The sequence below is a fragment of the Acartia tonsa genome, chromosome 5, assembly GCF_053477335.1.
Source record: "Acartia tonsa isolate MP-2025a chromosome 5, ASM5347733v1, whole genome shotgun sequence".
In the NCBI taxonomy this organism is placed as follows: domain Eukaryota; kingdom Metazoa; phylum Arthropoda; class Copepoda; order Calanoida; family Acartiidae; genus Acartia; species Acartia tonsa.
Genome location: NC_137264.1, coordinates 44987176 through 45013129, shown reverse-complemented (window position 1 = coordinate 45013129; position 25954 = coordinate 44987176). Strand labels below are relative to the sequence as shown.

The following is a 25954-nucleotide window of genomic DNA, read 5'->3' as shown; positions in this document are numbered from 1 at the left end:
TCAGGGAAGCATGGTGATTGGACAAAGTAAGTTTTAATATTAATTTTCAACAGAGAAGTTTTCTAAACTTTATAATTACACAAAATTAACATCACTAGCGTGCAGAAAGGGAGGTGTATCTACCTCCCTTGCAAAATGAAGGGGGGAAGAAGGGAGAGTGTCAAACCTTTCTGCACGCCACTGATATCCATCTTAAAGTGGTAGGTAGATGAGTTATTTTCTATTAATTATTAATATAGCTAATGGCTAATCTTACTATTGTTTTTTTGGCCCATAATTGAAAAAACGATCTCCAGGTAGATTTAATGATATAAGAAAACATTGATTTAACTTGATTTGTTTTTGCAGAAATGGAGATGTATATGAGACCAACACAACCATTACTCCAACAATATCTAGAATTAGATATTTCAATTCTGATTTAGTGGATTCTAAATATCTTAGGGTTAAGGTATAACATCTTTGGAACTGTCTGTTTGTCTGTCTGTCTGTTTGTACCGAAGGATCTCGCTAACAACTAAACCGTTATGATTCTCTTTTACTTGATAGATTTTCATAGGTCCTTTGAAGGTTTATAACTATTTTGGGGTAGGGTTTCACAAACCTGAAAACAGAAATCGCCCTTAGAAAAAATTATATTCACTAAATTTTTTTTATTTCTTAAAAACTAAAATTGAAATTGTGGTGGCGTAAATAAGTATTACAACAATATACTTAATTACAGGATAACGTTTAAGGACATACTTACATTTTAGGGATAAAAATATCATACAAAAAGTTTAAAATGGACATTGGGACATATGTTATCCTAAGAATCTGTATTCCAAAAAGCAGAGTAGGAAAATTACAAAAAATGAAAAATTGGTGTTAAAAAAAGTTAAAATCATTATGCAAAGTTTGAAGTCGAAAGGATTATTCTAACATGCTCAAATTAAAGAAATGAGCTAAATGTTACGTACGGCAGACGTATGATTATACCTTAATTATAGTAAAGCTTCGCCTTTTAAACAAGATTAGTAAACTTTAATAGGAAGTTTAATACTTAAAACTCACGAAACCTTCCTGTATTACTTTTACATTGTGACGAAGTGACGCTCGGACCATAATTATGATAAAGCTTCGCCACAAAAAAAGATAACATATCTAGAAGGTGAAAGAAGCTGTTTATAGTGCCCATAAAAAATGACGTCATACAATGCAAATGACCAATGATAGGCCAATACACAGACTAAATTACCAATGGCAGGCCAGTATACATTTTAATTGGCCAATTGGCGATTATGACGTCATTTTTATAGGTACTATCAGAAGCTTTAAGGTAAAAACAATTTGTAATTTGTGGAATTGAACAAATCTTCATGGACAACTGGACGTATGGACAATGACATGGTATTATAGAGTAGCTATGCTTTAGAATAGAATGCTAGAAAAATATATAAATTTTAATTTAGGTAAAAATGCGAAATAGATCTGATTGTTTGTGTTCCATTATATCCATTCAAGATCCGAAATGTCCGTTTTATGACACTATAGGTGCTGCTCAACGGTAAGTAGCAGGGATCTAAAGGGATAAGACAATGGCCAATAAATTGATATACATCCCCAATGATGATACACAAAATACCCCTTCTGTAGAAGATTATAATTAGCGGTTGACACGTTTGGGCACTAATTTAAATGGACCAACCAATAAAAATTCAATAAAAATCCCCAAGGATGGTAAGATAACAAATAAGAAAACTTTACTATAAGACTTTGGGGAATAGTTTAATAAACAGCCCAAAGTCCCCTTCCTCCCTGATCGCAGCTACTCTATAGTTAGTTCTATGATACTGCGTAAAAGTATATGTAGCCAGAGAGGGAGGGGACATTGGACTGTACTGAGTATTATGGTACCCAGCCAAGGTAAGGAGGGGACATTTTACTTAGGGTTTTTATTGTACCCAATGTTTTGTAATTACATTCTTTAATTTGCTACAGTGAGGGAGGGGGGACATTGGGCTGTTTATTAAACTAGTCCCAAAAATTTTATAATAACGTTTTCTTATTCGTTGGCTTAACAACTTTGGAGACTTTTGATTGGTTAGTTCATTAGGTTTATTCCTTTATTTGTTGCTTAATATTGTTAAATTAAAGGTAAAACAAATATTTCATTGCCGCCAAGCCTATTTTTAAAAACTAGGTTTTTCTATAATTAGGGTCGGTCCGTACTTAACGGATAGCATTTTTCGATAATTTAGGCTTGTTAGAATTGTCCTATCGATTTCAAACTTTAAATGCTGATTCCTATAGCAGTTAGGTACGACTTAGAAGCGCAGCAATTCTATAATCGTTACCTAACCAGAAAGTCCGTACGTCCGTTTAAAACAAGCTGATTTTTTAACTTTTTTGACAACAGATGTTTGAATGTTAAAATTATCCCATTCGTTTGATTTTTTGAATACTGATTCCTATTACAACAATGTATAGTGTTATAAGCGAAGCATCTCTATAATCAATTCTTAGAAACGTTAGTATGTCCTTAAACAGTAACGTGTATTTAATAAGTTTTGCAACAAATTTACTTACAATTTTGTATAGACTCTACAAGAGTTGATGCTCGCCTGTCATATTGTTTCAGAGCTTCGCTTTTATGGATGTTGTCATCCTTGTTTGTATGGGGTTAGATGTTTACCAGTGCAGTGCTGTGAATGAACACTGGACAGTTATGTTTTCAGTTAAAAAAACGTTTGGATTTTTATTTCATTTTTATTTAAGGTTTGGAAGATGGGCAACAATGCTTAATTTTACTACAATCATTATAGATAAAAGGTAATCATATTTATCTGATTCTAGGTATGATATGGCCATAAGCAGGGCTCGGCAGCCGCGCCTCAGTAGCGGAAAAGCATCTAATTTAAACCCGCTTGTTTGCAAAAAATAAAATTCTGAAAAGATGGATTATCTGTTTAGGAAACGGTTTAGACATCAAGCTGAATTTTAAAATTATGCTATGACGATTTTACTGAGGCTTACACGTGGCTGACGCTCGGCTGCCGTACTTTGGTCATGAATGTATCTTTTCAGTCTGAACAATATTCCCAGGAATCGATATTCCAAAATCAAGTTTCACAGGACGAACTAGCTTTTTGGTATTAATGACTGAGTTGTAGCTTTCTAATTTTTTTCTAACTGGTATACATTAAGTTTAAAAAATTTAAACATGCCTAAATTGACGATAAGAGTTATCCGGGCCGACCGTAATATAGAAAAGCTTCGCTTTTAGAAAGAGAGAGAGAGAGAGAGAAAAGGAGAGAGAGAATGAAAGATGCTCGGACATTCCATGATTATAGAGTAGTTGTGCTTTTGTTAAAGAAAACAAACTCAAACCTGTTTTTTTAGGGATTATCCGAATGGGTTTATAATAGTTTTTGTGGCGTCAGCAACGGATGATCTATGTAATATAGTACAAGATGAAAATAGGTAAATAGATATTTATTGCATCGTATTATAGACAGTTTTCCGCGGTAAAAAGGAAAAATGATTAATTCCGGTTGTTAGCCCCAAGTGCATGAAGGCCTGGGCTAACAAAGCTGGTATTGATTTTATCATTTTATTTTGATACCGTGGAAAATTGTTTATAATACGATACAGGATTTTAAGTATGGCCGAGAACTGGTTCTTATCCAGCGTTGGCATAATATCTATGTATAATTTAGTTTGACAGCTAATAATAATTAATTAAGGTGCCATAACTTCAATGCTAACGTGACAAATCCTCGGAAACGGCTGAATGTTCAAATCGAAGCTAACGGGTCCGAGGCTACGTACGCAGGCGCCTGTATGACCATTATTGCTTCTTATGGAGGTAATCAAATATGATTTTTTTTACAATTTAGGATTTAATGCAGTTTATGATAAAATGTTCCTGGTAACGATTATCTTCAAAATACATAACTTTTAAAGGCTGCTAGCTGCCAAACGAATGAACTAACATGTCATGTCCGCACACCGTTTAAAGCGGTGTACGATTAAGCACCCCTTAAAGTTCATAAATTTTGGGAGATAATCGTTACCAGTAACATTTTATCTTGAACTGCACTTGATCCACATTTTTATATTTTATTTAGCTTGTTTCAAAATCTTTAATTACAATTTCATTTTTTCATTTCAAAAAAGTTTAAGAGAAAAACAATTCGGGAATGTTATTTACTATTATAATTTGAATATGTTGCTTTCAAGTCTCAAGGCAAAAGCGAGAATATAAATTTTTTGTGATTTCTCTTGGGAGGGTGGAGATACCCTCCCACAAAATAGTTATATACCTTCCCAGGACCTATGAGAGAGCTACCTTGTTATAGAGATTCCGATCGGTTCAGCGGTTAGCGAGATTCTTAGGAACATACAGACAGACATGCTGTTACTTTATTATAAGGACTAGCGGCTTCGCCCATTGCCTGTAGGAGCTTTGCTCCAAGTGGTAATTAAAAACAATATTAAGTACTTCTGGTGCTGCGACCATTAATTTTGCATTAATCTTAAAATAATTGCCTTAAAAAAATGGGGTGGTATCTTTTTGTTTTTGGGGGGGTTCGTGGTGTCCCACCCCCAAAGAAAATAGCCTATAACCACCTCAGGACCAGTAGGTATATACTCTGAAGAGTAGAATCCAATCGGTTCAGTGGTTACCGAGATTTTAAGCTTCAGACGGACGGACGGACTGACGGACAGACATTATTCTACTTTGTATTATAGATAGTAAGGAAGACAAAGCTTTGTTTACCAAGTGTGTAAATGTAGGGGGGGGGGGGAGTAGATTGTGAATTACACAAAAACATTTGTTATATTAAAAAATGTTTTACTTGATTGGTTGGTTTAAACTATACATTTTTTTCTACCAAGAAGTAAAATCTACGAGATGCATATAGAATCTAAATCAATTTATCGTTCATTGTCTTATCCACTAAGATCCCTGTTTTGAATGTTATTATAATTTTTTAGTTATTGCTTTGGTGACCATCACAATATCCATCATAGAATTCAAATACAATTATGAAGATTTTCAAAAATTTAAGGTAAACCAATCTTTCATTTGGAGAGTTATTTGTTAGCACAGCAATGATAATTTTATATTAGATAAACAAGATCATTGAGTACTAAGTAAGAATAGTAATGTATCACATAGTATTATAGACAGCTTGCCGTGGATATTAAAATGAAAAGTTTTAAAACAAAAACGAGTTTTGCTAGCCTCGAGGGGACGAAGTCCCGGGTTAACAAAACCTCAACATGTATTGATTTTATGATTTTTTTAATATTCGTGGAAAATTGGCTATAATACGATGTTATACATGATTTATCAGTATGGCTGAGAACTGGCGGATATCCATCGTTTTTGTAGCCATACTGCAGAAATCCTGTTTTCCAAATTTTAAAATTTGTCAATAAAAAAGAAAAATCAACAAAAACATTCACATGGATAATTTATTTTTGTAGGTTAAGATGACTGAAATGGAAGCACAGTTTAGAGAAGAATTTAATAAATTTGGGTATTTTTTTTATATTTATTCAACTTCATTAATAAAATGTATAGAAATATGTTTTTTTTCTCGTATTCATTCGAATCCGGTGGATAGGAACCGGTTCTGATCCATACGAAAAAACTATGTCTAGCATCGTATTATATCCAGCTTTATACGAATATAAAATGTACAATCAAAAGATTAAAACCAGTTTTTTTATCCCGTACCTTCGGCACCTCGGGTCTAAAAAAACTGGTTTCAATCTTATAATTGCACATTCTATATCCGCGGAAAGCTGTTTATAATACGATGCGAGAAATAACTATTATCCATCCTTGAATATTCGGTAATTTATCAGATTAAACCAGGGAGGTAGGGGACATTGGGCCGATTATCAAATTAGTCCCCAAAGTTCTTTAATAATGTTTTCATATATTTTATTAGATTAAACCAGGGAGGGAGGGGACATTGGGCTGATTATTAAACTAGTCCCCAAAGTTCTATATTAATGTTTTCATATCTGTTATCAGATTAAACCAGGGAGGGAGGGGGCATTGGGCCGATTATTAAACTAGTCCCCAAAGTTCTATATTATTGTTTTCTTATTATTTGGATTAACAACCTTGAGGAATTTTAATCAATTTTGATCGGTTGTTTTATAAAATTGAGTGTCCAAACGTTTCAACCACTAATTGCAGTCTACAGATGGGATAATTTTGTGTATCATCATTAGGGATGAACATCAATTTATCGGTCATTGTCTTATCCAATTATATCCCTGAGTTTAAATATTTTTAGACTTTTTAAAATATTTTTTTTAGTGAAAGAATAGTAAGACGAATGTCTGAGCAGTCAACTCCTACTAAATCTAAATTGGTAATCATTTTTAATCCTTCTCTAATACAAAGTAGAACGATGTATGTCTGTCTGTTTGTTTGTCTGTTTTTTTGTAGCGAAGGATCTCGCTAACCGCTGAACCGATCGGGTTCTCCTTTACAGGGTAGCTTCTCATAGATCCCGGGAAGGTTTATAACTATTTTCTTGGGGGGTGAGACACCCCTAACCCTCCAAAAAATCAAAAATACCCCCCCCCCAATTTTTTTTCTTCAATTTTCTTTAAAATCTAAAACACGAAAAATTAGTTTGATAAAACCTCTTGGGGCAAAGCCCCTAGAGGCTAGGGGCGAAGCCGCTAGTATAATATAAAGTAGTAAGGGATTTTGTCTAAAGCTTAAGATCTCAATAACAACTAAATCTATAGAGTGTTCTATTTTAGTTATCTTCATATAGATTTAAACTATTTTATTTTCAGATTTAATTTTCTGGATAGTTTTAAAAGCTATTGATCCATCTCAACCCAAGACTACTTTATCAAACTAACATCTTTGTACAGGCCATATATATATTTCAATAACTAAGGTTATCATTCTCAATCGTCCTGTAAAGGAAAAAAAAACACAAATCAGTAAATAATACATACAAAAAGTCTATTTTTGAAGAATCTGAATAAGATATTTAACGTTTCTTTTTTTCTTTTTGATTTGAAGAATTGTAGAGATGCATCGCATCTTTATAAAAGGTTATGTAATTAGAAATGCTGTTAAAATTAAATTTTCATAATTCATATTAATAAAAACACATACCTATAAACTTTTTTGACATTTTAAACATATTTACACTCCCGCTACATATCTATTTATGGTCTAACAGCAGACCATTTCAAAACAAACAAAAAAAACAGCTGAAAGAAAGGGTTGAAGATTTTGAATGGGCGTAGCAAGAGGGGATTGTGGTGTGGTTGTTATTTTCATTTTTTTAAAAACATTGCAACTGCATTTTACATTCTAATATTTAATACAGGGTCAAATTTACGATTATAATATTTTTCTCTAGATAACAAAATCCAAGGGTCATTACTCTGCACTTGCTCTAATGGCACCATTTGAAAATCATTGGGCTGGTGTCCATTAGAAGAAAAATGAATACCTACAGCTTTAGTTGAATTTGGTTTAATGGAACTGTTATGGGCATTAAATCTATCACAAATACGATTTTTTGTTTTGCCAATGTACTGTGGTTTTAGTCTACAATTGCCAGATTGTTTAACACATGTTATACAATAAATTACATTAGAAGATAAACAATTCATACTAGAGAGAATAGGAAATTTTTCATTTGTTGTTGATGATGTTAAATAATTTGCAAATCTGGGTGAATGTTTACAAAGATTACAATTTCTATTACAATGTTTAAAACCAATCTTTTTTCTCTCTGATTTTCGATCATTTAAAACAGGAAGTTTAGCTCGAATCAAATATTCTCTGAGATTTTTTGGCCTAGTCCACGTAATCATCGGTGGGTGGGGAAAAATTCTTTTTAGTCTAGGATTTTTTACCATAACTTTCCAAAATCTAAAAATTATATTTGAAATAGAGGGTAAACGGGGGTCATATTGTAAAGATAAAACTGGGCGTTTTATTTCAGATTGCTTAGCAACTTTTTGTAAAGCAACATTTCTATCAATAATTTTCACTTTATCAAAAGCTTTTGTTATATAATTAACTTTATAACCACGTGATAAAAGCTTTATTTTCAAACAATCTAATTTGTTTAAAAAATCTAAATTTTCACTGCAAATACGTTTTAGCCTTAACGCTAATGAGTAAGGTATATTTTCTGTAATGTGTGAGGGGTGACAGGATAAGGGCGAAAGATAGTTGCATTTTCGCCCCGGTTTCTCATAAAGGTCAGTTTTGATAAAGTTATCCTTTGTCACAGAAATAACTGTATCCAAAAAAACAACGGTTTTCTTGGTGAAATCATAACTGGCTGTAAACTTAAGATATGGATGGAAATCATTTAAATGTTTAATAAATTTTAAAAGCTCATTTTCACTACCATTCCATAAGAAAAATATATCGTCAATATATCTGCGAAAATGTCGGGGTTGTAGGCCTTTCCATCTTTTAAGAGCCAATTGCTCTACACCAGCCATAAATAAACACGCGAACGTCGGGGCGACTCTTGAGCCCATCGCGGTGCCTATAGTCTGTAGGTAGAAAGTATTATTAAATACTAAAATATTACACGTAAGGACAAATGTAAGAAGTATAATCAGGAACGATGTTGGTACAGATTTATCTTGTCTCTGGTTCAAAAAGTAGCGGAAAGTCTCTATACCTTGTTGAATTGGTATATTTGTGTATAGAGACTGTACGTCCAAGGTGACCGGAATTGTGCCAGGCGGCTGCGGTCCGGCATCGTTCTCTGACTTAAAAAAACGCAGCATGTCAGGTGTATCTTGCCAGTATGACGGCAGGCTTTTAACAATGTCGTTACTGTGCATGTCAACAAAGTGTGAACAGTTTTCAAAAGTGGTACCAGATGCACTTTCTACAGGTCGCAGGGGGGGAATTTTGCTATTCTGTGGCCACTTCTCTTTGGCCACGTGATCTTTAACAAGACCATAAAGGCGGCCCTCTTTAGGTTCGTCTGGGACCAGCCATTTAGCCTGCTCTTTATCGATCCATTGCATATTAAGAGCATTATTAACTTCACTCTTGAGGTTATCCAAGTCATTAAATAACATCTGGCTAGCTATATTTGGATCTAACTGCTCAAAATACTTGTGCTCTGTACCATCTGGGTCTTTGTGTGTGGCATTCAAAATTGTGTTCATTGAATCCACGTAGTCACAGGTATTCATAACTGCAGAGCCACCTGTTTTATCACAAGCCTTGATAACTATTTTGCGATCTTTTTGCAAAGAAATCAATTGCTTCATGGCTCTCTGTTCACGTTCAGGTAGATTTACATGTATCTTGTTGAGATCAGATCCAAGCACGCAGTTAAGAGACCCATTAATGAAGGTGTTGAGTTCAGGTGCTGCAGCATTTGTGGGAAGATTGGTACTAACAGGTTTCCAAGGTTTTTTCACGTAAGTTTTATCAGGGACAAAATCAGGGTCAGTTTTGTAAAATTCTTCAGTCCATGCCATGGTTCTACGTAGCTTATCAAACCCAGCTATAACATTTGTTGTATTAACTGTTTTTGGGGTGACACTATAGTTAAGGCCCCTATTAAGCAAACTCTGCATGTCTCTAGACAGAGGAATATCACTATAATTTGTAACAAGAGAGTTTCTGAGGCTTTTGTCAATTTTAACTTTTTTGCGTCTATATTTATTTCTCTTAACAAATTTACGAGATTTTTTTGCTGTAGAATCATTATGGCTACAATCTCGCTGTAAAAAGTTTGGTATTTGTCTATTTTCTTTACTTAGGAGGTGACATAATTTCTGTCTATGTTTGTTAGCTACTTGTTTATGTAATCTTGATTTATCACTAGAAATGCGCTCCTCAACAAAAAGGTGTAATTGAGGCTCGCTAATTAAACTATGCAAAGACACTTTTTCCGCCCTTAACTCGTTTTTAAATGTTGTAAGTGTACTTTTTCATCTTGCAAGCCTAATTTTAAGTTTTCCAAGCTAACAGCTTCTAAATTTTCACTTATTTGTCTTTGTGTATTAACTTGTATTCGCTCATTTAAATTGATCTTAACTTTTGAGTTGTTAGGTACAATTTTTAACTTTATGCAATTTTGAAGGAACCAGATTCTTGACTCCGATTTCACAACTTTATTGATCACTTTATATGTAGAAAAATAACACTTAATTTCTGGATTTTTAAAGCTTAACAATTACTATTGAACTTTTTAATGTATATCATCCATAATCAACGCATCTTTAAAAATCAAAGCAGCTTAGTCTCCAAGAAAGTGGACATATGATACATATATTGTGACATCAATCAGCATAATTCGACCAAACGTTGGATGCTTATAAAAAAAAACAATAATTATTTGTTGGTTAATCCCAAAAAACTCTTATCTCAGAAAACGCAAATTATGTAGTTGGCATTTTCTACGATAGGCATTTTATGAGAAAATCGTTTTCTGAGACAAGCGTTTTTTAGATGTATCTTTTGAGATATGCGTATTTTAGATAGGCGTTTTTTTGAGATAACCTTTTTTTGAGTAAGAGATGGTTTGGAAAATACAATTGAACCTGTAGTTGGTCCTGTTTCTATCTATCTATCTATCTATCTATCTTTCAATCTATCTATCTATATAGTATCTATCTATTGTTTAGGACGGGTATGGAGTAAGAGATGGACTGGAAAATACAATTGAACATGTAGTTGGTCCTGTTTCTATCTATCTATCTATATAGTATCTATCTATTGTTTAGGACGGGTATGGAGTAAGAGATGGACTGGAAAATACAATTGAACCTGTAGTTGGTCCTGTTTCTATCTATCTATCTATTTTTCAATCTATCTATCTATATAGTATCTATCTATTGTTTAGGACGGGTATGGAGTAAGAGATGGACTGGAAAATACAATTGATCCTGTAGTAGGTCCTATTTCTACAAAATTCAATAGGTTAAAATATCATTTATGAATATACTTTAACATAAAGGTTGAAAAGAAAAACCCAATCGCCCACAATTTTAATTATAATCCTCACAATTTTGAGTCAAATTTTGAAACTGTCACCTCTCAAAAGCACTACAGTTCGAGACCAAGCACTTGTGGAGAATTTTGCCCTACCACGAGAGTGCATATTTTATAACACATTAAAACAGATTTATCTTTTTGCGGTTTAAATTGTGAGCGTTTTTTTTCTAATTTCACAAAATTTTTCGTAAATTTACCAAGAGATTTTTTTATTTGCCACTATATGTTGATTTGTATCAAGTGCTATTATAAGGTCATACTGATTATAAGTAAGATAACGTAATGTACTAATTATAAAATTGATTCAAGAAATGAAAATAATAGAATATATAATAACCTATGGTTTTTCCTCTAGCCTGTAGTGTCTATTTCCCCAATATATAGGCTACAACCATCAAAGGGCCCAAAAAGGTAAGTATTTACGGAAAATAACAACCTAACCGGCCCAGCAGTAAGCAAGATCTTAAGGTACAAACGAACGGACGGACTGACATCACTTTTTAAATTCAGAAGAATATGAAAAAAATAAGCATTGTTTGTTCTTAGGGAATCAAACAAAGAAGTAAATACAAATCCTAAAACCAAAGAGCCACCAAAACCCAAAGAAAGTGTAGATGAAAACCTGACTGAAGTAACCTACACAGTCCGAACTAACCCCGAGGATCTCACAAGTGAACCTGGTAGCCCACATCATCAAGAAGATAATCAGAAGGTTTGTGCAATTCTGAAAGTTATCAGGGAGGTAGAAGACATTGGTCTATTTATTACACTAGTCCTCACATTTTCATGATAATGTTTTTTGATTCGTTGACTTAACATCTTTGGGGACTTTCATCGAATTATGATTGGTTGTTTTATAAATTTGAGTGTCAAAACGTTTCAATCACCAAATGTAACCTACTGAGGGGTAATATTGTGTATTATCATTGAGTATGTATATCAATTTATTTGTCATTGTCTTATCCCTGTAAAGTAAATTGCTTCTTTTTTATAATCACCCTTTTACGGTCGTATCATTACCTGAAAATAATGGCGCTTTATATATTAAAGCAAATACATATATCTTTTAATAAAAGTTACAGGATCACCGTCCATCTATCTATCTGTCTGTTTGTTTGTTTTGAAGGATCTCTTTAACCGCTAAACTCATACGGTTACATTGTAGCTTCCCATGGTCCTTGACAGGTTTATAACTATTTTGGGGAGGGGTAACACCATCCTCCCAAGATAAATCGCTAAAAAAATTTTTTTTTTTAGGAGGGCCAAGGAGAAATGGTAGAAGATTATCATGAGGCTGACTATGCTCAGATAGCTACAGCAGGTATATATCTATCTATCTATCTATCTATCTATCTATCTATCTATCTATCTATCTATCTATCTATCTATTTATCTATCTATCTATCTATCTATCTATCTATCTATCTATCTATCTATCTATCTATCTATCTATCTATCTATCTATCTATCTATCTATCTATCTATCTATCTATCTATCTATCTATCTATCTATCTATCTATCTATCTATCTATCTATCTATCTATCTATCTATCTATCTATCTATCTATCTATCTATCTATCTATCTATCTATCTATCTATCTATCTATCTATCTATCTATCTATCTATCTATCTATCTATCTATCTATCTGTCTGTCTATCTATCTATCTATCTATCTATCTATCTATCTATCTATCTATCTATCTATCTATCTATCTATATATCTATCTATCTATCTACCTGTCTAATTGTGATAGAGGAATATTTTTCTTGCCAGGCATACATCCCCTAATCCCCCTCCCTTCCACTAATGATATCAACCATCTTCTATGTATTTAGCTGAGTTGAAGGGAACCGTATTTCAATCGGAGGATGAGGTTGATGAAAAAGTTGCCACCCGGCTCAAAACTGATCTCAGAATACCTGATCTCTGTAAGGTAAATGCAGGCAGGGAGGGGACATTGTGCTGTTTATTACTCTAGTCCCCAGAGTCTTATAATAACGATGTCTTCGTTGGCTTTATATCCTTGGACACTATTAATGTATTTTGATTGTTTGTTCACTTAGATGAGTGTCCAAACGTTTCAACCATTAATTGTAACTTACATTTTGAAAATGGTAAATAACCGCGTAATAATCTGTGAATCGTGGGCACCACAAAATTGTATTGGGTGCGGGGGGGTTATTGCCCCTTTACAACTCTCCCCTGGACGTGTTATCTATAATACAAAAGTAGCTTGATGTCTGTCCGTCCGTCTGAGGCAACCACTGAACCGATCTGATTCTACTATTCAGGGAATATACCTACTGGTCCAGTGGTGGTTTTAGGCTATTTTCTTAGGGGGTGAGACACCCCCAACCCCCCCCCCAAAAAAAAAAAAAAAATCACCTCCATTTTTTTTTGTAGAAGATTTCCTTGGTCCTTTTTTTTACTAATCTCACCTTAACTTTTTTTCAGGGATAAGGGATGGGAAACGTAGGAAAATATTATTTCAGGCCTATTTCAAGCCTAGGCCTAATAAACCAGTTTTGGGATGACGCAGTGGTTAGTCCTAAATGCTAATAAAAAAGCTGTGTGTGTGTGTGTAGATAAAGTATAGAATCAAATTCAGGTAGCTAGTTTAAAGTAAAAAACATAACTTTTTATAAACCTATATATTAATGGCTTTTGTTAAAATGAAGTTTTTTTCTCTCCCAAAATTTTTTATCTTTTACTTTGGTAATTTGAACTGTCAGAAAGCTATCGTTGGGTTTCCCTCAGACAGATTTTAGTTTGTATTATTTGCATTTTTATTAATGAGTAAAAATTTTATTTGAAAATTTCATTGCTAATTAAAATTCAAAATAAATAAATAAATATGCACTTGGGTAACATTCTATCAAGTTCTTTGGATACTATAATGTAATGATATATCTGTACTTGTTGTATTGTACAAAAATTAGGGTTAAGGTGTTGTATCAATTCCGTACTAAATTTTTAAAATTCAAAATACATCATCTAATTTATAAACTACCAAATGAAAATTCGTAGCTACCTTCTTTCCAAAAAAATAATCCCATTATTTTTGTTTTTTCTATATGGCCCTTTTTTAATGTTTAACTCTAAGCAGATTTAATAATTAAACTAATGTGATTTATATAACACCATTTATATTTATTTTTTCGTAGCTGACGAAATCATTATTTTTTCTAGAATTGTCTGCTTTTAAAATTTCCGCCATCTGTGATTTGGGATAGTTTTGTATCAACCAATCACCAATTGGCGCCGCCAATTGGTGATTGGTTGATACAAAACAAGCCCAAATCACAGAACACTATTGGTTTAGAGCGGTAGCCAATATGAGCCTTCCGCCAGTAAGGTCATTAAATTAGGCAAATGGTAAAAGTTGCATGATCCCTTTCAAAACCAGGCCGAGACCTAATTTATGGCCAGGTTTCCTATCCCTTATCCCTGCTTTTTTTATGATCACCTCTTGGGGCAAAGCCCCTAGAGGCTGGGGGCGAAGCCGCTAGTTCATTATATAGAAATAGAAAATGTCCCTAATGTACTATTATTAGACACTTTAGGGAAGGGGGGTTGAAGAGAAAATAATTTTTTTTTCGAGGGGGGAAATTTTTTTTATTCAAGTGGTGATTTTTCTTTGAAGGGCACAGACAGACACCCGTCCTCAAAATATTTATATACCTCATTTGACCTTTAAGAATAGAAAATCAAAATTGTATCCATTGCTGCTGACAGAAAAAAAAGATAGCTACATTATATAATAGGATATAATTAACATATACCAGGTGATTATATCTTGTAAAATCCTAAATTATCTTTATTTTAGAAATTAGACGACCCAACTCGAAGTAAGTCAATTTACCAGAAATCTGAACTGTACCTTGGAATAGCCCTGCTAATCAGTCTTTATTATTCTCTGCCTGTTCTTCAAATGGTCTTCACTTTCTCTGCCAATCAGAAGTAAGAATAATTTGTAGTAGCCAATAAGAGATTTGTTTGTCTTGACTTTAACAATCAGATGTAAGAATCATTTGTAGTAGCCTATAAGAGATATTTTTTTGAAATTACCAATCAGAGGTAAGAATAATTTGTAGTAGCCAATAGGAGATATGTTTGTTTTAACTTTAGCCAATCAGAGTTAAGAATAATCTGTATTATAGTAGCTTATAAGAGATATGTTTGTTTTGACATTAGCCAATCAGAGGTAAGACTCATTTGTAGTAACTGATAAGAGATATGTTTGTTGTGATATGTATCAGCTAATCAGAGTTAAGAATAATCTGTATTATAGCCAATAAGAGATATGTTTGTTTTGACATTAGCCAATCAGAGGTAAGACTCATTTGTAGTAGCTAATAAGAGATATGTTTGTTTTGACATTAGCCAATCAGAGGTAAGACTCAATTGTAGTAACTAATAAGAGATATGTTTGTTGTGATATGTATCAACTAATCAGAGTTAAGAATAATCTGTATTAGCCAATAAGAGATATGTTTGTCTTGACTTGAACCAATCAGAGGTAAGAATCATTTGTAGTAGCCTATAAGAGATATTTTTTTAGATTACCAATTTAGAGGTAAGAATAATTTCTAGTAGCCAATAGGAGATATGTTTGTTTTAACTTTAGCCAATCAGAGTAAAGAATAATCTGTATTATAGTAGCTAATAAGAGATATGTTTGTTTTGACTTTATTCAATCAGATGTCGGAGTCATTTGTAGTAGCTAAGAATATAGAAATATGTTTTTTGACATTAGCCAATCAGAGGTAAGAATGATCTGCAGTAGCCAATTTAGAATATAACAGAAATATTGGTCAAAATTCCACAAGGAAATTGTTGTTTGTTTTTAGCAAATAACAAAGAGTCAACCAGAAATAAGAAATTTTTCTGTTTTTTTGAAAAAGGCATTTTGATTTTACCTTTCCAGCTAAATATTTTTTAGAATTGCTTTCTCGTTATGGTCCCAAAGACCTGTACGACACGTACAGCAATAGTCTTCAAAAAGTTTGTGTATGATATATTTTGGGTAAAGTCCCTTTCTTGCCTCTTAAGGGGCGTTTCATCGTATTTTTACAGTAGCTTTTGATAGGTTATTTTAGGTTAGGTTAGGTTATGTTCGTTGATTTCCCCACAGAGGTAGAGCCCCATGCAGGGGCTAGAAATAGGAGAAAAGCTACAATGAAACGCCCCTCAAGAGGCGTTGCCACGAAAGGGACTATTCCCCAAATTTTGAAAGTTATTTTAATGATCTTGCTTGCTTAGGAATACTGGAAATCAAGATATTTGTTATTACAATGATCTGTGTAGAAAGCCTGTCAGTATTATGAGAGATTTTAACCATGTTTTTAGGTAAGATATCATTTACAACATTTTGTTTACTATGTCATCAGACATAAAAGGTTTGAAAATGATTATTAACAATATTAACCCTACTTAATCATTGAAATTATTGGTTGAAAATTTTAACATAAACATTTAAACAAACAATAAATCTATATATTTAGATGTATAACCAGACAAATACCTGGATCCCCTTGTTGGGGACCTTTTTCGTCTGTTAGCAAATTGCTTTCTGCTATATTGTAACGACTTGGCTGTGTTAATATTCCCGATGCTATTGGTTGATTTTCAAAGACTCAATGAAAAGTCGGCATAGGGTCCTGGGCTGGGACATACAGTTATTTAACCCCTTCCCCCTTCTATTGTTTTTACTCTAATCAATCAAGATTTATTAACAGGGTCAAAGGTGTTATGCCAATTACCCCTTCTTCATTCCTGAAATATCATAATAATAAACTAATACTATTTTTAGTAATCTTGGATATATGGTGTTTGGTGCACTGTTTATGTTTCTAGTCTTCCTAAAGAAATGGAAATACAACAGCTTTCTTAGACAAAATAGATTAAAGGTAATATGGTAATTAAGGGGGGGGGGGGGAAGTTCTGACACTTTTGCGTAAACAATGATTATAGGCTTTGTCTTTGGACTGAGAGGATAGGTTATTAGGGATAAAATCATTCTTATATGATGAATTTCCCCCAGATTTAAGATTTTTTGGATAGGCCTCCAGGTTCCGGAGCTCCAGGCCTCCAGGTTGTCTCTCTACAGGTAAAAATGAAAAAAAATTTTTTTTTAAAGAGATAGATGTCAGCTTATGAGACTAAATATGTATATTTTTTCTTCAAATATGTGAATAACAATCAAAAAGAAGTATATTTTGTTTTATAAGTTAACTTCTAACTCTTAAAAAAAAAAATCTATTTTTTAATTTTTACCTGTACAGAGACCACCTGGAGGCCTGGAGCTCCGGAACCTGGAGGCCTATCCAAAAAATCTTAAATCTGGGGGAAATTCATCATATATGAATGATTTTATCCCTAATAACCTATCCTCTCAGTCCAAAGACAAAGCCTATAATCACTGTTTACGCAAAAGTGTCAGAACTCCCCCCCCCCCCCCTTAATTGTAAATGGGTCCTAGTCTAGTCTCTTCCAACATCAAATACTAACTGAAGACATATAAAAATAGGTGATATTTCTATTAACAATAGGTCATTTATCTGAGAATGGGTTTTGAAAGATTTATGAATACCACGTGTATTATAACACTTGTAAACATCAAGTTGACAAATAAAAATCAAAATAAGTTGAATTTTATAATACTTTTTATAATCTACTCATTATAACTTTATTTTTCTATTAAATCTTACAAGTAATATTTTAATAACATGTCATTTAAAATTATTAGAAAAATATACTTTTTTGATATTTAATTGGCAACTTGATGTTTTTTTATTTTATGCAAAAAAGTCGCAAAATTGTTTTATTTTGATAGATTTTATATCAAGATCTTGATTGATTGATTTAAACACAGACGACATTTTTGTTTCAAAACTCCAACTCTGTATCTATTCTATCTATCTATCTAGGAATGAGATTATGGAGTACCCTAGCAGTATGGTCTTTATTTCTCCATGGGTCTAGCCCTCTGTATCTATCTATCTATCTAGGAAAGAGAGTATGGAGTACCCTAGCAGTATGGTCTGTATTTCTCCATGGGTCTAGCCCTCTGTATCTATCTATCTATCAAGGAAAGAGAGTATGGAGTACCCCAGCAGTATGGTCTGTATTCCTCCATGGGTCTAGCCCTCTGTATCTATCTATCTATCAAGGAAAGAGAGTATGGAGTACCCCAGTAGTATGGTCTGTATTTCTCCATGGGTCTAGCCCTCTGTATCTATCTATCTATCAAGGAAAGAGAGTATGGAGTACCCCAGCAGTATGGTCTGTATTTCTCCATGGGTCTAGCCCTCTTCATGGAGGGAGTAATGTCAGGCAGGAGCAAAGAGTAATCAAAATTATGAAAAAAATATATAATCTATAATACAGAGTAGAAGCTAAAGATCTCAGTAACCACTGAGCAAAGCTGGATCTTTAAAAGCGTAGCCGTTGCCGTAGTCGTAGCCAGAGGTACAGCCACCAACCTAATAGCAATCTTTAAATCATATTAACCATGCGTTGCCGTTGACTTAAAAAAAATGCGATCTTTAAATCATATTGGCAACACATTGCCGTTGTCGTAGCCGTGGCTGGCAACGCTAAAAGTGGCTACAGTCCGTTAGTGTTGCTAAAGCGTTGCTAAAGCCACAAAAACAGCTACTTTTGATAATCTTAATGTAAAACCATTGAAATTGAGGTTTATATAAATTATAATTATTTAATGAATGTATAAATAATTGTAGGGGCATGGAATATTTTATTTAAAAACTATCATAAAAAACTGTTATTTAAAAGGTAGACAATCAAGAGTACAATTCAGGACCAAGAAATCGGCCTCAACTAACATCAGAACAGGAGTACCACAGGGAGCTGTAACCTCACCCCTTTTATTCAGTTTTTACCTGTCTAAACTTCCATCACCACCTGCAGGTATCAAGATCATCCAATATGCAGATGATATTTCTGTTTATACATCTGGAACTGATCTGAATGAACTATCTCTAAAACTGAATGATTATATGAAGACTCTTCTAGAATATCTAGATGAACGAGAATTATCTGTCTCCCCAGAGAAATCAACTGTCACTCTGTTTACCTCTGACAGGAAACAAGCCAACTACCATCCACAAATCTTCCTTAAAGAAAAGTTAGTTCCTCTTGAAAAACACCCAAAACTCCTTGGAGTTACTTTCGATCCTCACCTTAATTTTTCTCATCATATTCAGGCAAGTTTAGATAAATATAAACCAAAGATTAATATGATGAAAGCCATTGCTGGATCTGATTGGGGCCAAGAAAAAGAAAATCTTATTCTTACCTATTAATCTCTCGGACGAAGTGTTCTAGAATATGGCACCCCTGTCTGGAGCCCAATCATTAGCGACAGCAATTGGAAGGACCTACAAATTGCACAAAACAAAGCCCTACGGATAGCAACAGGTTGCCTGGTCATGTCTAGTATTGATCATTTACACCAAGAAACTAAAGTTCTTCCCATAAAAGATCATGCTATGCTACTTACTGAACAGTATGTACTTGCCATGCACCTACCCGGCCACCCTGGACAGAAACACCTTGTTAGACCACCACCACAACGTAAAATGAAGTCTACTGTTACTGATCTCAAGTCAAATGTTCGCCAATGCCTTCCTATCACCAACAAACCATCTTATAAAAATGGTCTGAAACGTCTACACACAAAAGTAGTCAAAACATGCATTTCCAAATATTCAAATAATCGAGTCCTTGGAACCCGACCTCAAGAAGTTCACAAAAGTGAACTGAACCTGAAAAGGAAAGCAAGAACAAGTCTCGCCCAACTAAGGAGTGGATTTTCAAGAAAATTAAATAGCTATCTGTATAGAATTCAAGAATCCGCTTATGACCACTGTCCCAACTGTAATAACTCCCCCACATGATGTCACACATCTTTTCAACTGCCCGGCAAAACCAACAAATCTTAAACCTATCGACTTATGGAAAAAACCTTCTGCTGTTACAGCATTTCTAAAACTGGATGGAACTTGATGACGAAATTATTAACAGAATGATGAACAGTGCCGAGGCTACACACACATCATAAAAACATTTTAATTGTGTTTTTTTAAAATAATAAAATAAAAGTAAATTACCTATAAAAGTTAGGATGTAGTTTATTTATATGATATATGATGTATAAAATAACGTACGGGCATGGAATGATTAGTTAATATTGAACTGTCACGTATGGGTATTGGGTAATAAAGTATGTTGCCTGTGTTACATAAAGAGACAGTTTTTAGGAAATTAATATAATAAAACTATAAATATACTTAAATTAAATTAAATTCTTTTAGGGATTTATTACTGCAATATTATTGACTAGCGGCTACGCCCCTAGAGGCCTCTAGTGGCACTTTAAATGTTGTTGTTTGTTAAAGTTAATTTTTATGTACGATACCACCTTATTTGACGTTGAAGTCTCCTCTAAATTTGAAAAATTTTAGATTTTTTTTGTCATTTCTCTTGGGAGGGTGGTGGTACCCTCCCCCAAAATAGTTATAAACCTTTCCGGGACTTATGAGAAGCTACCCTGCTAAGGAGAACCCGATCGGTTCAGCGGTTAGCGAGAACCTTCGGTACAGACACACACACAGATACACACACAGACAAACAAACATCCTGTTACTTTAGTATAAGGATAAGGTTGGAATATGATTACATTTTTAAAATTTTAGTAATCGAATGTATTTCTTTATTTATATAGAATTAATTGGACTCTCCCTTTGTCTTGTGTGTATTGGCTGCCTGTCCAGCTGTGCTTGGCAATTAAGATTCTACGTTACTCTCCCGCCGAATGGTTGAGCATGCAATGTCGTGCTGTGCCATGCCCCGTCACGATATAGGCCATACCAGCCGTACCAACTACATTGGATCTTGCCCTTAATAATACATAAATATTACAAGCATTTAAATGTATTATTAAAATAGTAATTTTGTATAAAATATAATTTGATTTATTTGATGAAAATAATTTTTTTTTTGGGTGGGCTATAAAAGATTTTAGATATCCATATTTCTAGGATAGCCGGCATTGCATTGCTGTAAAATCATTTAAAAATCCATGTTTTTTTAGCAGCACTGTGGCGACGACTACAGCTACAGCTACAACCACGGCTACGCCTACGACAACAACTACAACTACGGCAACGGCTACGGCAGCGGCCACGCCAACGGCTACACATTTAAAGATCCAGCTCTGATTTGGCTGTACTTCTCAGTTAATTTTTGAAAGATTGGACACCCACACCCCCAAAAAATGACCCCTCCCCAAAAAAAAAATAAAAATGTTTTATATTTTTCACTTTTTTATAGTTTATTTTCTTTTTTATGTTTTTAATTCAAAAAGGTTAGAAAACCTCTCTTCCCCTTTTTGGGCAATAAAAAGATACAGGCTAAGAAATTATTAAAAACAAGGAACAAGAGGCTGGGGCTAAGTCTCTAGTTTCTAATAAATCAGTGCTTTCCTGAAATATAACCTTGTTTTAGTATGTTTTTAAAAGTTCATAATTGATTACATCTTTTAAATTAAAGGAAGCTATCATGTTTGTCCAACCAATATAACCTTCCAGTTTGATACAACCTTCATGTACCTCATCAGTATTCTAATGTTCCTCAAATTATACCAGGTTATTATAAATATATAGTTTGATACAACCTTCATGTATCTCATCAGTATTCTCATGTTCCTCAAATTATACCAGGTTATTATTAATATATAGTTTGATACAACCTTCATGTATCTCATCAGTATTCTCATGTTCCTCAAATTATACCAGGTTATTATTAATATATATTTTGATACAACCTTCTTGTATCTCATCAGTATTCTCATGTTCCTTAAATTATACCAGGTTATTATTAATATATATTTTGATACAACCTTCATGTATCTCATCAGTATTCTCATGTTCCTCAAATTATACCAGATTATTATTAATATATAGTTTGATACAACCTTCATGTATCTCATCAGTATTCTCATGTTCCTCAAATTATACCAGGTTATTATTAATACATAGTTTGATACAACCTTCATGTATCTCATCAGTATTCTCATGTTCCTCAAATTATACCAGGTTATTATAATACATAGTTTGATACAACCTTCATGTACCTCATTAGTATTCTCATGTTCATAGGCGTCCAAGGGGGGGGGTAATGGGGCGATTACCCCCCCCAAACGATTTTGTGGGTGCCGTAGGCACCCCCAAAATTTTTTTCATTTTACTCCCCCCATTTAAAATTTACCCCTACCCTGGGGGTGCCGTAGGCACCCCCAACCATTTAGGAGGGGGTATTTACCCCCCCCAAACAATTTTGCGCGCGCATTTTTAATACTATATATTTAATAAAATTTAAATTACCCCCCCCAAAAATTTTACCCCCGAGGTTAATTTTGGGGGGGGTAAACTAAATTTACCCCTGCCAACAGGTTTCAGGGGGGGTAATTACCCCCCCCAAGCAAATTTTACCCCCGGGGTAAAAATTTTGGGGGGGGTAAAAAAAATTTGCGGCGCGCTTCGCGCGCCATTTTACCCCCCCAAAAAACGATTTACCCCCCCATTCAACAAATTTTACCCCCCCCAAAATAAAAAGCTTGGATGCCCCTGCTCATGTTCCTCAAATTATATCAGGTTATAATCAATATAAAGTTTGATACAACCTTCAAGTATCTCATCAGTATTCTCATGTTCCTCAAATTATACCAGGTTATTATTAATATATAGTTTGATACAACCTTCATGTATATCATCAGTATTCTCACGTTTCTCAAATTATATCAGGTTATAATCAATATAAAGTTTGATACAACCTTCATGTATCTCATCAGTATTCTCATGTTCCTCAAATTATACCAGGTTATTATTAATATATAGTTTGATACAACCTTCATGTATATCATCAGTATTCTCACGTTTCTCAAATTATACCAGGGTATTATTAATATATAGTTTGATACAACCTTCATGTATCTCATCAGTATTCTCATGTTCCTCAAATTATACCAGGTTATTATTAATATATAGTTTGATAAACCTTTATGTACCTCATCAGTATTCTCATGTTTCTCAAATTATACCAGGTTATTATTAATATATAGTTTGATACAACCTTCATGTACCTCATCAGTATTCTCATGTTTCTCAAATTATACCAGGTTATTATTAATATAAAGTTTGATACAACCTTCATGTACCTCATCAGTATTCTCATGTTTCTCAAATTATACCAGGGTATTATTAATATATAGTTTGATACAACTTTTATGTATCTCATCAGTATTCTAATGTTCCTTCCTAAAATTATTCTAGAGTATCCTTATGATAAAGTAACAGGATCTCTCTGCACCTAAGGATCTCGCTAACTGCTGAATCAATATGGTTCTCCTTTACAGGGAAGCTTATCATATGTCCTGGGAAAGTTTATAACTATTTTGGGGGAGATTTCCTAACAATCTTTTTTTACTTAGACTAAATTTGTCGCAATCAATCCCCTCTCCCTCAAGTACCGCTTGTCATCTAGGGGCGTAGCCTCCCTTCATTATTATATAGTTTGATATGTATCTGATTAGTATGTGAAAGAGGAAGGGGGAGTGAGTTTCTAGAATGGCTTTGCAACTGATTAATATCCACTGGATTATATTCAGTTCCCATTTATACTAAAAAATCATGTATAACATTGTATTAGAGACATTTTATATAGATCTTATAATAAAAATCATAAAATTAACACCAGTTTGTTGTTAGCTCCGGCCTTAGGCTCCTCTGGGCTAAAAAAACTGGTTTTAATATCTATAATATGGTTTTAATAAGCTGTCTATAATATGATATGATAAAAAACTATTCTAGGTGCGACATGCTGACGTGTCTGCTAATGCTGTTGGTGTTTTCTTTGGTCTTGGAGTCTCTCTCATTCTGGAAACCATCTCAATTATATATTCTGGACCCTGGTTCTGGCTATTTTTCTGTCTGGTAAGTAAATTAATAATTAAGAGTGGGTACACAATAAATGTAGTCATAAGTCTGTTAAGAAAGCTTTACAAAGTGTCTCAAAAGATCAGCCGTGTGACGTCATAAAAAAGAGATGGATTTAGACGTATTTTTATGACGTCACATAGCTGATTATTGAGATACTTTGTAAAGCTACCTGTTAAGCCATTATTACCTTATCACCTTAGGTGGGTTCTATAAACAAAACTGTTACGGTATCGACAGCTGCAAATACGGTATCAACAACAAAAATCTGACGCTAGACGTTCAGAAGTCATCTCACGGTATACGCAATCGCTGTAACATATCGCTGTTATGACGTCATCTCACATTGCTGTAGTTTTAACAGATGGATCAGGGAGATGAACAGCATCTCACAGTACAAGCTATCAAAAGCTGTCAAAATTCCTGCTTTTGCAGACGAAAATTATGTAAATAAAACAATAAATCATGCATTGAAAGCATGGTTTATGATGACAAAAACGGGGCATTCCCAACAGATCTCTATGCAGGGGATGAAAAATTTTAAGTAAAAAAATTTGAATAATTATTATACAAATAAATATTTTCAATATAAAATTTTTGATAGGTAATGGAAATTAAAATTTTTTTTAAAATTTTGTAGAAAAAAATATTTAATTGAAAAAAAATTAGGTAATCTATAAGTGAGTAAAAAATTTATTTTCCAGGGGGGGGAGGGGCATTTTCTTTCCCCCTCTCCCTTCACATTTTCTGTACTTTAAAAAAAAAGGCTGAATTGACCAAAATTCAAAGACGACATTTGCTTAACATCCCATTTATTGTAGTTTTGCTGTTGATTTTGTTGTTGATGACAGCTGCAGTATTGCAGTTCTATCACTGTACCATATTACCGTATTATCTCTCACAGTAATGTTTATAGAACGCACCAACACACAAAAATGGCCACCCGAGGTACTGCAATGTGAGATACCGTGATAGAACAGCAATGTGATAGAACTGTGATCACAGTTCCGACTATAGAACCCACCTCTTGTAAATTTGGCAGAAAATACATAATAAACAAGAATGACAACATCCATAAGTAGCAAAGCACAAATTAGATGCACAAATAGACGACAAATCCAATCTTGACATTCATACTTTAGGCATTATCTATGTCCTTACTTTCTCAATCAAATGGTGGATTATTATAGGTACATCATTGGGTGAACTTTAATTTAAAATCAAGTTTTACAATTTTGTATACCTGCATTAAAAAATTTCCACAATTTATTTTCTTCAATTATTTGATTTTAGGGAAAAAAAGGATTCTAATCTCACAATGATTAATTTAACATTTTAAAGATGAAAAATTCACTGAATTCCCCTTTATCTTCGAAATTTATTCATTTTATTTAGGTGTATGTGATTGTTATTGTGGTTGCAGTTGTACATGGTTATAACCTTGGCATTGTTAGATATGATTACAAAATATTATACAATGTGGCTAGAATTCTATGGCTTGAAGTAAGTTAAATAATATTAATATTGTCAGCTATAATTATAAGATATTATACAATGTGGCTAGAATTCTCTGGCTTGAAGTAAGCTAAATAATATTAATATTGTCAGATATAATTATAAGATATTATACAATGTGGCTAGAATTCTATGGCTTGAAGTAAGTTAAATAATATTAATATTGTCAGATATAATTATAAAATATTATACAATGTGGCTAGAATTCTATGGCTTGAAGTAAGTTAAATAATATTAATACTGTCAGATATAATTATAAAATATTATACAATGTGGCTAGAATTCTATGGCTTGAAGTAAGTTAAATAATATTAATATTGTCAGATATGATTATAAAATATTATACAATGTGGCTAGAATTCTATGGCTTGAAGTAAGTTAAATAATATTAATATTGT

The 25954-nt window shown here is 33.4% G+C and overlaps 2 protein-coding genes across 27 annotated transcripts in view; one reads left to right on the top strand and one right to left on the bottom strand.

Moving 5' to 3' along the window:
• The window catches only part of lap (phosphatidylinositol-binding clathrin assembly protein lap), a 329664-nt gene that overhangs the window by 118725 nt on the left and 184985 nt on the right, over nucleotides 1-25954 (bottom strand). The window lies entirely within an intron of this gene.
• The window catches only part of LOC145319617 (SID1 transmembrane family member 1-like), a 35663-nt gene that overhangs the window by 5714 nt on the left and 3995 nt on the right, over nucleotides 1-25954 (top strand). The window contains exons 8-27 of the mRNA XM_080161850.1: nucleotides 5-26; nucleotides 349-451; nucleotides 1452-1546; nucleotides 2758-2811; nucleotides 3382-3462; nucleotides 3726-3847; nucleotides 4981-5054; nucleotides 5476-5528; nucleotides 6323-6377; nucleotides 10869-10945; nucleotides 11567-11732; nucleotides 12278-12341; nucleotides 12861-12958; nucleotides 14852-14985; nucleotides 16288-16374; nucleotides 16838-16934; nucleotides 18279-18360; nucleotides 21598-21692; nucleotides 23916-24038; nucleotides 25437-25544. Coding sequence (XP_080017976.1) covers nucleotides 5-26; nucleotides 349-451; nucleotides 1452-1546; nucleotides 2758-2811; nucleotides 3382-3462; nucleotides 3726-3847; nucleotides 4981-5054; nucleotides 5476-5528; nucleotides 6323-6377; nucleotides 10869-10945; nucleotides 11567-11732; nucleotides 12278-12341; nucleotides 12861-12958; nucleotides 14852-14985; nucleotides 16288-16374; nucleotides 16838-16934; nucleotides 18279-18360; nucleotides 21598-21692; nucleotides 23916-24038; nucleotides 25437-25544 — 1790 coding nt within the window. The remainder of the gene's footprint in view (nucleotides 1-4; nucleotides 27-348; nucleotides 452-1451; nucleotides 1547-2757; nucleotides 2812-3381; nucleotides 3463-3725; nucleotides 3848-4980; nucleotides 5055-5475; nucleotides 5529-6322; nucleotides 6378-10868; nucleotides 10946-11566; nucleotides 11733-12277; nucleotides 12342-12860; nucleotides 12959-14851; nucleotides 14986-16287; nucleotides 16375-16837; nucleotides 16935-18278; nucleotides 18361-21597; nucleotides 21693-23915; nucleotides 24039-25436; nucleotides 25545-25954) is intronic.